Consider the following 14,113-nt stretch of genomic DNA (forward strand, 5'->3'; position numbering starts at 1 on the left):
TGTTATACCAGGAAAGCCAATTGCCGGCTCTAAAAAACAGTACTGGGATGATGCCTGCAGCTGCGGGCATCATCCTGGTATAACCCCCGAAAGCCGAGGCCGCACATCTGCGTACGCTCGTCGGGAAGGGGTTGAAACAGGCTCGTCTAAAGTATGCAGGCATCCGGAGTAAAGCTGTCCACATAGAGCGTCCTCCACACCTCCGGCTCTCACCGCTGTCAGTCTGCAATCGTGACCGGGAAGACTACTCTGCAGTAGAGCAATTTGAAAGTGGGGCTTAAAGCGATTATGGAGCGCAGCGTGGAAGAAATGATGTCAATGACGGTGAGGAGGATGGTCTATGTGGACAGCTTTACCCCGGATGCCTGCATACTTAGATGTGCCTGTTTTAATCATCAACCATGTTAGTTGCTAAATGTTGTACCTTCATTAAATGTAACCATATTGCTACACTTAGAGACGCTTCTCTTCTCTTTTATACTCAGTTGTGACATGACACTACTTCTATATCAAGTCAAAATGTATTTCAAAATTTTGCTTGTCTTGCAAAACGCTCTCTAACCAAGTTACTCTCAAAGGAAGGTTTCACTGTACCTGGATCTGTATTGAAGTTGGCCTTCTCCAATTGTCTGCACAGTAGGCCTCTGACTAGGATCAGGAGGAGGAGCAGTTTGGAAAAATCAGAGCCCTGTCGGTTTGCACAATGGGTAATGACCAGGCTGTATGTGGTCCAGCCCCCTACTTCCATGTATAAAAGCTGCTTTTTTTTTCTGTAAAAAACAAAACAAAAACCTTTTGGAGAAAGGTGAGAGAAAAAAAAACGTGGCAGCTAGGAAAGGGTGTCTCCGTGACCCTCCAGACAGATCCTGGGTATCCCAAGACTTTGCAAAGAGGGGCTGCAATATCTCCCACTTTAGTGGCAAAGCTGGCAGATGGAAGATATTTTACAACTTTTCTCTGCGGGTGTTTTTTTTTTTTTCTATTTACATGCATTTCAGCTTTAACAGTAGCCCTTTAGTCTGCATGAACCATCTTGATATATTTTTTTTTATTTATGAAAATAACAAACATGTTATATTTACCTGTTATGTGCAATGGTTTTGTACAGAGAAGCCCCTATCCTGCTTTTCTCGGGTCCCCCAGCAGCACTCCTGGCTCCTTCCCCTAACCCCCCACTGAGTGCCCCCTTAGCAAGCTGCTTGCTCCAGAGGTACTCATGTGTGCTTGCTCCCAAACCCCACTCTGTATGTCCATTGACACACGGAGCGTGGCTTGGCCCCACCCCCGCCCTCCAATCCCTTTTCACTGGCTGTGATTGACAGCAGCCAATAGCTCCCACTGCTGTCTCTGAGCCAATGAGGAGGGTGAGAGTAGAGTGAGCCACTGCTCTTGTGCACATCACTGGATCTAGATCAGGTTCAGGTAAATCTAGAGGGGGGGGGGCTAAACACAGAAGGTGTTTTTGTTGTTCTTTTACCTTTTAATGCAGAGAATGCATTAAGGTAAAAAAAAAAAAAACCTTCTGCTTTTACAACCACTATTATAAAATGTCCAACTGTAACTATATTGACCTTGTAATCCTAGAACCCTCTCCATTCTCTCCCTCTCCTACTCTTCCAAATGTGTCAGCAACCAGGCCCAGCCCAAAACTAGCTCTGAAGATCACTTAGAAGAGTGACTGTGTAAAGGTCCCCGCTGCACTTACCTTTGTGGGTGATACCATAGCACAGTCCACACAACCCAGTAGAGCGGTCCTAGGGATTGAATACAGTGCTATTCTTCTTCTTTCCCTAGGAATGTTGGGACAGATCAAAGTGGTTCCCAGTCTTGCTGTCTGCACTATGGGCGCATCAACCTGTATTTATCCATTCAAGCCAGATGACTGAAAACAAATCAAAGAAGTTTCTCATGGGAACCAAACCCATTTTGGATAGAGTGAAAGTGTGTTATAACTAGAGGTCGACCGATATATCGGCCGGCCGATATATCGGCCGATATTTGGCGTTTTTTACTTAATCGGCATCGGCCGATTGTGCTGATAAAAAAGGCCGATTATAACTTCAGCCGTGACTTGCAAATGACTTCTGTAATAGAAGTTAATGCAAGTTTCCCTAAGTTATCTGTGGAGAGGATTCTCCCCTCCTCTGGGCAGCCTGCCAAGTCTGATAAGAAGATACATTGTATCTCTTTCAGGTTCTTTTTATCAATAGACTGAACTCTGTGTGTAGAAGTTTTCAGTTTAACCATTTAAAGACTAAATCTTTTCTGACACTTGTTGCTTACAAGTAAAAATCCTGTATTTTCTGCTAGAAAATCACTTAGAACCCCCAAACATTATATATATTTTTTTAGCAGAGACCCTAGGGAATAAAATGGTGATTGTTGCAATATTTTATGTCACACGGTATTTGCGCAGCGGTCTTTCAAACGCAATTTAAAAAAAAAAAATACAGTAATGAATTAAAAAAAAAAAAAATAAGCAGTAAAGTTAGCCCATTTTTTTTCGTCCAAAAGTTTTGATTACCTGTTTTTGTGTATTTATTATTTAAGATAGGGTTTTTTTTTTTTTTTTTTTTTTTTAGGTTTTTTTTCTAAATTATACATACAAGTGAACTGATTGGAGGTTTGTTTTGTTTAATGTTTAAATGAAAAAAAATTTCTGTATTACTTAAGGCTGCTTTCACACTGGAGCGGGCAGGCGTTGATGGTAAAACGCTGCTAGTTTTAGCGGCGCTTTACCGTCATTTTAGAGGCGCTATTCGGCTGCTAGCGGGGCGCTTATAACCCAGCTAGCGGCCGAGGAAGGGGTTAAATGCGCCCCTGAAGCACCGCTGCCAAAACGCTTTGCAGGCGCTTCGGTAGCGGTGCGCATTTATTTCAATGGGCAGGAGTGGTGGAGCAGCAGTATACACCGCTCCAAAGATGCCGTTTGCAGGACTTTTTTTTACATCCTGCCAGCGCATCGCCTCAGTGTGAAAGCACTCGGGATATCACACTGAGACTGCAGGGGAGCCGTTTTACAGGCACTTTACAGGTGCTATTTTTAGCCCAAAAGCGCCTGAAAAACACCCCAGTGTGAAAGGGGTCTAACTGTTAGATTTTATGAGATGAAGGAAAAAAAGAAAGGGAAAAAAAAAAAATCGGCCAAATATATCGGCCCAAAAAAATCGGCATCACATATCGGCCACCGCGATTTCTAAATATCGGCATCGGCATCGGCCAGAGAAAAACCCATATCGGTCGACCTCTAGTTATAACCCTTGTCAGTTTATTTTTTTTTTTTTTTATTAAAGTGATTGTAAAGGTAAATAAATAACTTATCATACTTACCCCCACTGTTTGGCTCGTTTTGCACAGAGTGGCCCCGAACCTGCTCTTCTGGGGTCCCCTGGCGGCTCTCGCGGCTCCTCCCCACATTATATAACCCCCTAGGAAAAGCGCTCTCCCGAGGGGGTTACCTTGTGAGCGCGCTCCCGAGTCCAACATTCGGCATCCATAGAGGCCGAATGCAGGACTCGCCCCGCCCCCCGGCACTCACGTCATTGGATTGATTGACAGCAACGGGAGCCAATGGCTGCGCGGCTATGAATCTATCCAATCAAGATCCGAGTCCCTCGGTCAAGTTCGAGGGTTCAGGTAAGTAAAACGGGAGGGGGCTGGGGGGCCGGTCACTGCCAGGTGTTTTTTCACCTTAATGCATAGGATGCATTAAGGTGAAAAAACACAAAGGTTTACAACCCCTTTAAAGTAGTTGTACTGTGTAGTCCATGTGTTTTGCTGCCTATTTACATTTAGTTAATCATCATTTACTAACATTTTGACTAAGGTTGTGAATTCTTGCCTTTCCAGTGATGGTCGGTTGCTGCAGCCAGCTCAGGTCTGTGACATATTCAAGGGAGTGATACTAGTGATATGTTACTTCATGATGCACTATGTGGACTACTCCATGATGTACCACCTCATCAGAGGACAGTCCGTCATCAAGCTTTATATTATCTACAATATGCTTGAGGTAGGTACTGGTTTATTATCTTATTTCCATTGTCAGCAGTGTTGTATAAAATATTGCTGTTGAAGCTTATCACTTCAAGGGTACCTTTTTATGTTTAGAAGCTGGTGTGTTTATCATGTGTACTGTGCAGCATATTGGCAAGTTCATCTGTGGTTTTTTTTTTTTTTTATTATTTAATTTTGCCAAATAATTTAAATCTTTTAATACAGTCTCTAAAGCAGGTTGCATTACAGAGGCAACCAAACTTGTTTTTTGTTTGTCGAGGACAACATGAAATGTGCAATCATCCTGCAGTCCTAGTAAAAGAGTAGGTGTGGTCCTTTGGTTTAGCCCTGCCACATTCTGCAACGAAATGGGAAGATTGCTAGTCATTCCTGGCACCCTCTAGGATTTTTTGGGACGCTAGGTGCAATTACAGGGTATTAAAGTGGCTCTAATGGCTGATGTTTTTTTTTACCTTTTATGCATTTTATGTGTGAAGGTAAAAAAACCTTCTGTGTTCAGTTCCCCCAAGTCCCCTTTATACTTGCCTGAGCCCGATTCAGCGATGTCCAGGAGAGCAGCTGCTTTCTTGGTTCTCTCCCTCCTTATTGGCCCAGACATAGATAGCAGCAGCCAATGAGGAGGGATTGGGAGGCAGGTCTGACCCCTGTTCTGTGTGTCAGTGGACATACTAAGTGGGTCTCTGGAGCAAGCGTGCACCCAAATCAAGTGGCTTGCTATAGGGGCACTCAATGGGGGAGGAGCCCAGAGCATCGGCAGAGGACCCGAGAAGAGGAGGATCGGGGTTGCTCTGGTCAAAACCACTGCACAGAGCAGGCAAGTATAACATGCTTGTTTAAAAAAAAAAAAAAAAAATTCCTTTATTACTTTAACCTATTTTAGTACACTCTGTGACATGGAAAAGCGCAGCTAAAGCCTAAGCTAGTGCTAAGATGCAGCCAAAAAGAAGCAGCATGTTCACCTATTGATGTGGAATAAAACCCCAAAAACGTAAACGATCACGTAACCGTGATTAAACACCGATCAGCAGCTCTGATGCTGTTACTTTAACAGTGGTAGGACTAGTGGTGTCTTTTCAAGGACAGGATCTCTGTAGGCAAAGCTATTGATCAGCTAGTTTTATTGAGTGTGCTCTGATAATGGCCACATATCCCACCATTACCACTATGTTTGGGAGCCAGCTAATAGTAATCTCAGAGCTGCTGATAGAAGGTCCTGTTGCCGCTGCCACAATCGCCTGGATTGGATGCAGCCAATTGGGGCAGTGCAAACAGTTAATTAATGATGTAGACATCAGGTCGGTGAGTAAGTAGAGAGAAGCTCTGGTAACCCAAATCCATTATATTACACATAACCTAATTTCTGAACTTGTTTTGTTTTTCTTGTATGTATGAATTGCATGGGTTGTTACTGACATGTGGTGAACATTTTATGTCAATGGCACCTTTTAGAAAAATACTTATTTTACCTGCTGTAAAATTTTAAAATCAAATATTTAGGTGGTCTGATCCGGTTAGTCTTCATAGGTACACATTTCCTATTTCTGCTCCAATCATAGTTATCATCAGTATTCACAGATAGTGCTCTGTCTTTATTCCAGGTTGCAGATCGCCTTTTTTCTTCTTTTGGACAAGACATTTTGGATGCTTTGTACTGGACAGCTACTGAGCCCAAGGAGAGGAAGAGGGCACATCTCGGTGTCATCCCTCATTTCTTCATGGCCGTGTTGTATGTCTGTATCCTTTAGTGCAGTCACACATTTCAAAACATTGAATGTTGCTTTGAATAATTTGGGCTGTTTTGTAGTGTGGTAACAGACTATGGGCTCCATTCACTAAGCATTACATACTCAATGAGTATTGGATTAAAATAAAGTATTTAACTCAGGAACATGCAATTCACGCAAAAAATGCATATCAGATACCACATGAGTTCATTGATCTTATTTTGTGGTATTTAATGTGTGTTTCTGCACATTATTTTAATGCATACTGAACCTTCCGGACATGAAACATTTAGCAGTTGTATTCTTACTGATGCTAAATGAGATCATTCAGCTCAGGGCTGATGGTTGTTAAAGAGCCGGCATCCTGACAGCGATGGCTCGTTCCTGCCGTCAGTGGGGATTCCCTGCTGACAGCAGAATGTAAACAAAAGCGCCGACAGTAAAAAAAAAAAAAAAAAATGCATATCATGTATATATTTATATATACATTTTTTTATACATACTTATATTTGTATATATTTATTTTTTGCATTGAATGTGGAAATGATTTCAGACACTGACAGTCCTGTATATTCACAGCATCTGTTTATTCTGATTTAGTTATACTCATTAGCATGGTGCATTTGATTTAATCTTTTCATTGTTTTAACACCTGTCATTTATAAATCTGCGTTTTTTTGCCAAAATATCTAACCGTAAACCATCACTGACAAGAATTTCCCTTTTCAGTGTAAGCACAGGAAACGGCAAAGGTGTTTACATTTTTCTTTACAATTTTGTGGTGTAATGTACGTTGATACTTTCCTTAACCTCTCCGTTCATAGTTTTACATGCAATCCTAATACTAGTGCAAGCCACCACTCTCAATGTGGCCTTCAACTCTCACAACAAGTCGCTGCTTACCATTATGATGTCCAACAATGTAAGTGTTTTGAGTGAGGTGGATGCTGAAGCAGTTATTAAAGTGGAACTTTAAAAGTATAACTAAAGGCAAAACTTTATTTTTACTTTTGGACAGAGGGGAGAGGGATTAAAACTTTGTTGCTCCTTCATTTTCTCCCCCTCTGTAGATTGTCATATGATCACACTCACTGCCACATCCGAATGTATTGCAAACCCAGAAGCCTGTCATGTCAGTAAAGTCCGATTATACACTTTTTCTTCTGCGCTTTCTACTGTGTGGCCTCTAAATTTTTATTCAAGGGCTTTGCAGCAGGTTTGCTTTCTGTCTACAGACACCCAACATCATACAGGACTCACTGACTGTCATAGACATGTCCCCAGGCCATCAGTCACTGCTACTGCATCTTCGATAGTGCACATAGCTTCTATAGAGCCAGTTTCATCTGCATGAGAAAGAGATGTCTCGGTGGGACAGGGAGGTCTAAAAATATAGACTGCTGCAAACTGGAATTCAACTTTAACTCGTGCTTTTACTCCTCCCTGGGCGGCGGTGTATTGTCATCCCTCCTGCTTTACTTCTATCCCCCATATCTGATCATTGGTGCTATTGTCTGCCTTGTTTCTCCACTCACTTGGCAGCTGTTTGACAGCCATATTATCAGCAGACCGAGCGCTCATGGAAATCCCTCGCTGATCTGCTGAAAACAAGTTCCCGGTGCAAGCTTAAAGCGGTTGTATAGTCTTTTTTTTTACTTTTACCTACAGGTAAGCCTATAATAAGGCTTACTTGTAGGTAAAAAAAATATCTCCTAAACCTTTATGGTTTAGGAGATATTCCCCTTGCTATGCGCCGCTGACTGCAGCGACGCATGCGCACAGGGGATTCTCAGCTGAAGCCCGGCAGCTGCCGGACCTTGCCGAGTAAGAAATCTCCCGCGCGCATGCGTGGGAGTGATGACATCGCGGCTCCAGCCACTCACAGCGCTGGAACCGCGATACCCGGAAGACACGCCGAGGCAACATGACAGCTCCCTCGGCGTGGACCAGGTAAGATACTGACGCCTCGTTCTAAGGTAAGTATTTCATAATGAGCTAGTATGCGGTGCATACTAGCTCATTATGCCTTTTGCTTTACAGGGTTAAAAAAAAAAAAAAAATTTGCGGGTATACAACCGCTTTAACTCGGCCATAGATGGACCTAATCTCGGCTAGTTCAGCAAGGACCATTCATCGATCAGCTTGGGTACAACCAGCCTGTTGGATTTTTTTTTGCATGCGATTACTGCCGGCGGCTATGACCGCTAGCCGTAATCCTTGTGTTCTGCTGGCTGGGAAGGCTTCTTACCAGCAGAACACAATAGCTGACTGTGACCCTGTGTTAATGCGCCCATGATCAGTGGATCAGGAGTGCAATGCTAACCTCCTGCAGACCAGCCCTGCAGCTTTCGGCCCGTACCTCCATATGGGCTGACTATTTACAAAGCTGAAGGAATTGTGAATGAACCTACGAGACAACCTCCATCAGCAACCTCTCAGTTCATTCAGAACTACCAATCATCAGCCGCAATGGCTGATGGTAGTTGTAGTTTGTGCATTCACACCAACTGTGAATGAATGATGCAGACGTGTGGGTGGAACGTTAGTTTTAAATATTGTCAGCTGATATGGGGAGAAGATCCCCGCTCGATGTCATGGGGGGGGGGGGGGAAGAGGTAGAGAGGCTGCAGCTGCTGGAACGTGTTAAAAGATCCAGCCTAAATACATGTGGAGGTTGAACTTATGAGAAGCTAACTGGATTAATTCTCTGCATGTATGTGAATGTCTAGTAAGGAACCAAAATGATTTTGTTAGTTTCCTCTCCTTTGTTCTCTATATATGTATATTGTCTGTTTTTCTGCTATGAAGTGTATTCTGGAGATAGGAAAAAACATCTTAGTGCATGGATTGAACAGGAAACCCCTCATTGACTATTGAGCAGACTATTATATATAGTAAAAGCATATTTTATTGGTACATCAGTGTCATAAAAACATTGGAACAATAATATGTACAGAGAAAACACGTGCATACATTTAAATGCATTGCATCTGAATAACCTTCACAAGCAGGAATATGGCATGAGAAAAAGCTGCCCATACATAAATATGCTTTATATATATATATATATATATATATATATATATATATATATATATATATATATATATATATATATATATATATATATATTATATATATATTTTAGTGTGCTCTATAATCCATGAGGGGTTTCCTGTGCAATCCATGCACTAAGGTGTTTTTTTTCCAATGTTTCTAATGGACAGTGGCCGATCTGTTCAGTATACTCCCCTTTACTTTAATGTTTGTTTCTTGTATTCTGGAGATAGGATATATTTAAAAACCTGTTGCAGTAAAGAAAACGATTACTTGTATATAAATATGCAGTTTATTTGAAATCTATGAAAAAAAAAAAAAGCTGCACATGTGTAGTTGTAATTTTTCAGACCCCAAATGCTGGCGGTCCTCCTGCCCAAGTAACTACATTAAGTCTGAGGTTTCTGACTGATTTTCGGTCTCTCTGGTGCTGTCCTACTCAAAATATTGACCATTTTGTGTATTTTCAATTTCAGTTTGTAGAGATAAAGGGGAGTGTGTTCAAGAAATTTGAAAAGAACAATCTCTTCCAAATGTCAAACAGTGGTATGTATAATTTTTCCCTTTCTTTGTATACCATGTTTGCTAAACACTAATTGGTGTGACCTCGGTAGTAAGTGCGGTCAGTGCATCTGCACCTGTCTATCAGTATCTGTAACATGGTGGTTTCTAATCTTACCTGTTATTTAAAGGATAAGTTTACCTTCGGGAACATGTTACATATTCCATCCGTTTTATCAGGGTGGAACATGTAACATGTTCCCACTCCTGCAGCCACTAGGGGATCCAAGCACCTGGTGTAACAGCAGTATGGGGAGAAGTTCCCTGTACCAGTTGTCACTTTTTTAAAAGTGCAAACGCGTGAGGATCCGCCCACACAGGTGCTTATTCAGTCACAGAGTTCTGTGAATGAATGAACAAGTACCAACATCCTTTGCAGCTGTCGACTTATAATTCTTAATGAACTACAACGGCACTGTTGAGCGCTCTGATAGTTCATTGATTCTTCCTGTCATCGTGACACTGCCTGCCTGTACGATGTATGAGCTGACAGTCTGCAGGAGTCCTCTATGGCACTGTATGCAATGCTTTCCAGACTCCTAAAGAAAAATACAAAAAAAAAGCACTGAATACACATTTTTTTACCTGCAAAAAATGTGCATTTATTATTTTATTTATTTATTTTAAAGGTAAACTTCTTTTAAAATGTACATGGGTGTTTGCAGTATGGTTATCATTTGTCAGACCATTATTTGAGCACACTGATTAGCACTGCTGCCTTGCAGCACAGATCCCTGTTCATGGTAAACCAGGGTGTCATATGTATAAAGCTTATACGATGTCCCTGATGTTGCATATAGTTAACAAAGTGCTGACCATGATGTGCAAGGGACCAAATGTCAAAATTAAGACACTGCAGCTTGAAAAAGCTCAGTACAGTGGGGGTTTTTTTTGTTTTTGTTTTTTACTGATCTAAAAGGCAGCCCATTGTTTACAATGTGTCATATTCACACAGGCATGTAAAGAAGTTCTGCGTATTCTTAAATTAAAAAAAAATATATTAAAAAAATCAGTTTCTGGTCAGTATTTTTGAGCATAAATATTAATTGATTTTCCCTAGGAATATATTGTGCGCACATAAAAATGCGTGAGTACGCCCAAAGCAAATACCCAAAATTACATCCAAAAAAGCAGATGCTCAAACATCAGTACATTGTGCAAGAGACCTTACAGAGTAACTGTTGAACTGAAAGCTGAGTTGCTGTGAGTTACCATGCGTGACTAATTTTTGCTCATAACTCATGGTTTGGATGTGATGAAAAAAGGTTCTTGTCCTTTTGCTTACATGTTACTTTTCTATATTCAAAATAAGAATTTAAAGATCCAGTGTGTGGCATTTTTTTTCCCAACCACTTGTTGCTGAGGTGGGAGTTTTTTTCTGCCTACACCAGTGTACTGCTATAACAAGGGGGCGGACATCCTCAGTGGTGTACAATCTGAGCTTTGAGCCTAGGTTCACACTAACAGCGGGAATGAAATTGTGCAAGTTGGCTGAACTGATTTCGTTCCCGCATGTCAGTCCCGACTTCGGGGGCGATTTCAGAGACATCTGTGTGGGTTTCTGCACAGATGTCTATTGAAATCACACCCCGATGTCGCCAAAAGTAGTGCAGAAACTACTTTTGGGAATCGGTGCGGTGTCACACCGATTTGGGCGGTGCCATTGCCGGCAATAGCCGCCGATTTGACATGCCAAATCGCTGCAATGTGAACCAGGGCTCCAAGCTGTATTTGCCAGTGATCTGTCTGTAGGTCTTGACAACTCGCACTATGTTAATTTACCAATTTGAACCCTTCCCAGCTGGACATGGCTCGTGCACCTGGCCTAATGGTCCACTAATTTTTAGACACTTCATTACTCTTCAGTATATTCCTTCAGTCAAATCCTTTATTTTATGAATTTTAAAGCCAAAGGTTAGTTTTTTTTTTTTTGTTTTTTTTTAAATCCGGCCCTGAGTACTTACATGAAAGAAGATTGTCCTGTGTACTGGTGTGGCTGCTCCATTCCTAGAAATCTTCATTCCTCTGCCCCCCCAGATACCCCTGCAGATGTGATTTTTCCAGTATTGCAGGGAGAGAAGTGCCAAACTAATATGCAGACAAACATACCACCCAAGGTACATTTCAGTGTTTCAAAAAAACAAAAAAAAAACAAAACTCTCTTTCTGAAAATAGAAAATGTAGGAGCAACACTACAATTTACACTTTTCCATTCCTTACTCACTACCCTCCACCCCAGGCTGGAATTGCCCAATTCTTCCCACACTGACTATTATCTTTATCATCTTTGAGATGAGCCGAATAGTCAATCTGGTAATAAGCCAATTGGCGTCCACCTAAAACTCGAGAGTTTAGGGTGGCACTATCCTTTTTAAATGTGCTATAGAATTTTTATGGCATTCGTTTTGGGAATTTTCTATGCCAAAACTTTATCAGTAATGAGCAGTACAAGGTGTACAGAACATACAAAATCTAAAGATTTCTTGGAATGCAGAGCAGTTATCTGACCACCTGCAGTAATTTGATAGGTAGGTGAAGGACGCACCCAATATAAAAAAAAATACGCAAAATGTCAGGGTCAATTTTTTCTACAAATGTAGATAAATACATATTCACAGTGTGCAATGTTTACATGTGGTCATGTCAGTGAATTTTGTGGATTTTGTGTGTATATGTATTTACATGAACATCTGTGCAGAGGTCCCAAAATGCTTCCTCCTGACTTCTCCAGTAGTGACTTCGGGCTGGAATTATGTAGGCAGGTTATCATCCAATATTGCCTTTATAAAACCAAAGAAGTCATTCACAGTTGATCACAAAGCTTTTTAGGTCTCCCTAGACCTGGGATATGTGCCCCCCAGTGTCAGGGTTTATTGATGCCTCTGAGGGGCTATCTTCTCACGGGAACATTTGTTGGAGAGAGGATTTCCCTCAGGATAGGACAGGATTTCCCTCAGGCTCTTGTTTTGCTAATCTGATGTGATGACAGATAAGCTCATCAATGGGACAGGGAAAAAAAAAAAGACAAGATCAGTTTTAAACCTATCCTATGTTATCCAAAGCAAAGAAAATGTGTTAAAAATGTTGGCTTTTAGATATCAATAAAGTGGAAATAGACAATGTGGTTTACTGTCCTATTTGCATATTAAAATGATGTCCGTTGACCGAATCAGTTAATAAAGTAGTAGCTATCATGTTTGAGAAATATTGACTCATAAAATTAATTTATTTGGTGGCACCTTCTCATGTCATTATGTCTTTTTTTTCCACTCGCAGATATAAAAGAGAGATTCACAAACTATGTGCTACTACTGATTGTATGTCTGCGAAACATGGAGCAGTTCTCATGGAATCCAGGTCATTGTCTTATTATTTGTAGTTGTTTTTTAATCCCATTTTAGTTGAGAAACTTTTCATTGAAAATTGTACAACACAGAAACAAATTGCCGCACAGTGCGGGAGACAAGGTATACAGATATACAACCAAGGAGTGATCATATCCAAGATAGGTGAACTAGAGAAAAATGAAAGATAAAGTAGCTTTCCAGTGCACTTGAATCTAAATCATGTCAGACCCAAGAATAAAGGGTCACGCTTATATACACTGTGGCTACTGGAGGCCTAAATAATATTAGGACACACATATTCAGTCCATTGTGACCATATTTCATCAAATTTTTGCATGGCGTTTGAGCAAATAAGTGTTCTTTTCGAACGAAATGCATTTATTAAGATCTGCTATCCATTCAGAAAGTGTGGGTGGAGTGAGGTCCACTTAAGGGCAATCCTGTCTATGTTCCACAAATAGAGCTTGGGAGACTGTAATCAACAGATTGGAGTCCATTGAGAGTGAGTCAATATATCCTAGAATGCGTCTAAGGGGTTCAGCTGCAAGGTTGATCCCCAGTAACCCATTAAGAGTACCAAATACCTCTGTAACTTGGGGCTACGCCACATGAGATGAAGAGATCCTGGGTGTCCACACCTAGCACATGACGGGGTGCTTTGCACCATAATAGCGCACACAAATTCAGGGGTCCTGTATACTCTGTGAAGGATTAATATCTGCGTGAGTCTATCTAAGGGGGACAGAGAGACCAATTGGAGGTACTGCAAGATGTCTTTCCAATTGAGCCCCGATATGGGACCTATGTCCTTTTCTCACCAAGCTCTTTATTGAGCCTGTTAACAAGGACCTCAGTAGGAATTTTGACGTCTGCAGGTAACAGGAGCCCAATGAAGGGGGGGTCTTTAACTTTCTTGGTTATTGCCACAATAGTGGCCTCATACGTAGATCCTGGAAGCTTGCAGTTGGGGAGGGCTTCGTTAAATGTAAGTATCAATGGGGCAGCAGCATTTCTCCATACTTTTATATACCTCTATAGGAAGGCTATGCGTACCAGGTAACTTGCAATTGGGGAAACTAGCTACCCAACTCATGCAGTGTAAGGGGGGGGGGGGGTCGCGTGAAGAATATTTTTTTGAGTGTTATGATTGTTTTTGTGTGGCCAGGGATAAAGCTTGAGAGACCAAGCTTTGACAAACTGTCTGTGCTGGTTGTCCCAGGTATATGTAGTTTCAACTTTGTTCTTTGTTAGAGGACAGCTATCATATACCACTTTCCTTCAGTACTTTTTTCACCAAATTATTTTAAGTTATTAATAACTTGATATACAATATACTGATTTTGAGTGTGTGTGGGGTTTTTTGTCCACATCACTGCAGTTGCCCTTGTACTTAAGTCAACAGTCTGA

General features: G+C 41.3%; 1 protein-coding gene across 1 annotated transcript in view; it reads left to right on the top strand.

The window, feature by feature from the left end:
- TAPT1 (transmembrane anterior posterior transformation 1) overlaps positions 1–14,113 on the top strand; it is a 121,887-nt gene that overhangs the window by 78,095 nt on the left and 29,679 nt on the right. The window contains exons 4-8 of the mRNA XM_073609673.1: positions 3,850–4,012; positions 5,616–5,751; positions 6,566–6,663; positions 9,275–9,344; positions 12,636–12,716. Of these exons, the coding sequence (XP_073465774.1) occupies positions 3,850–4,012; positions 5,616–5,751; positions 6,566–6,663; positions 9,275–9,344; positions 12,636–12,716 (548 nt within the window). The remainder of the gene's footprint in view (positions 1–3,849; positions 4,013–5,615; positions 5,752–6,565; positions 6,664–9,274; positions 9,345–12,635; positions 12,717–14,113) is intronic.

This window comes from Aquarana catesbeiana, linkage group LG01 (genome assembly GCF_042186555.1).
Source record: "Aquarana catesbeiana isolate 2022-GZ linkage group LG01, ASM4218655v1, whole genome shotgun sequence".
NCBI lineage: Eukaryota > Metazoa > Chordata > Amphibia > Anura > Ranidae > Aquarana > Aquarana catesbeiana.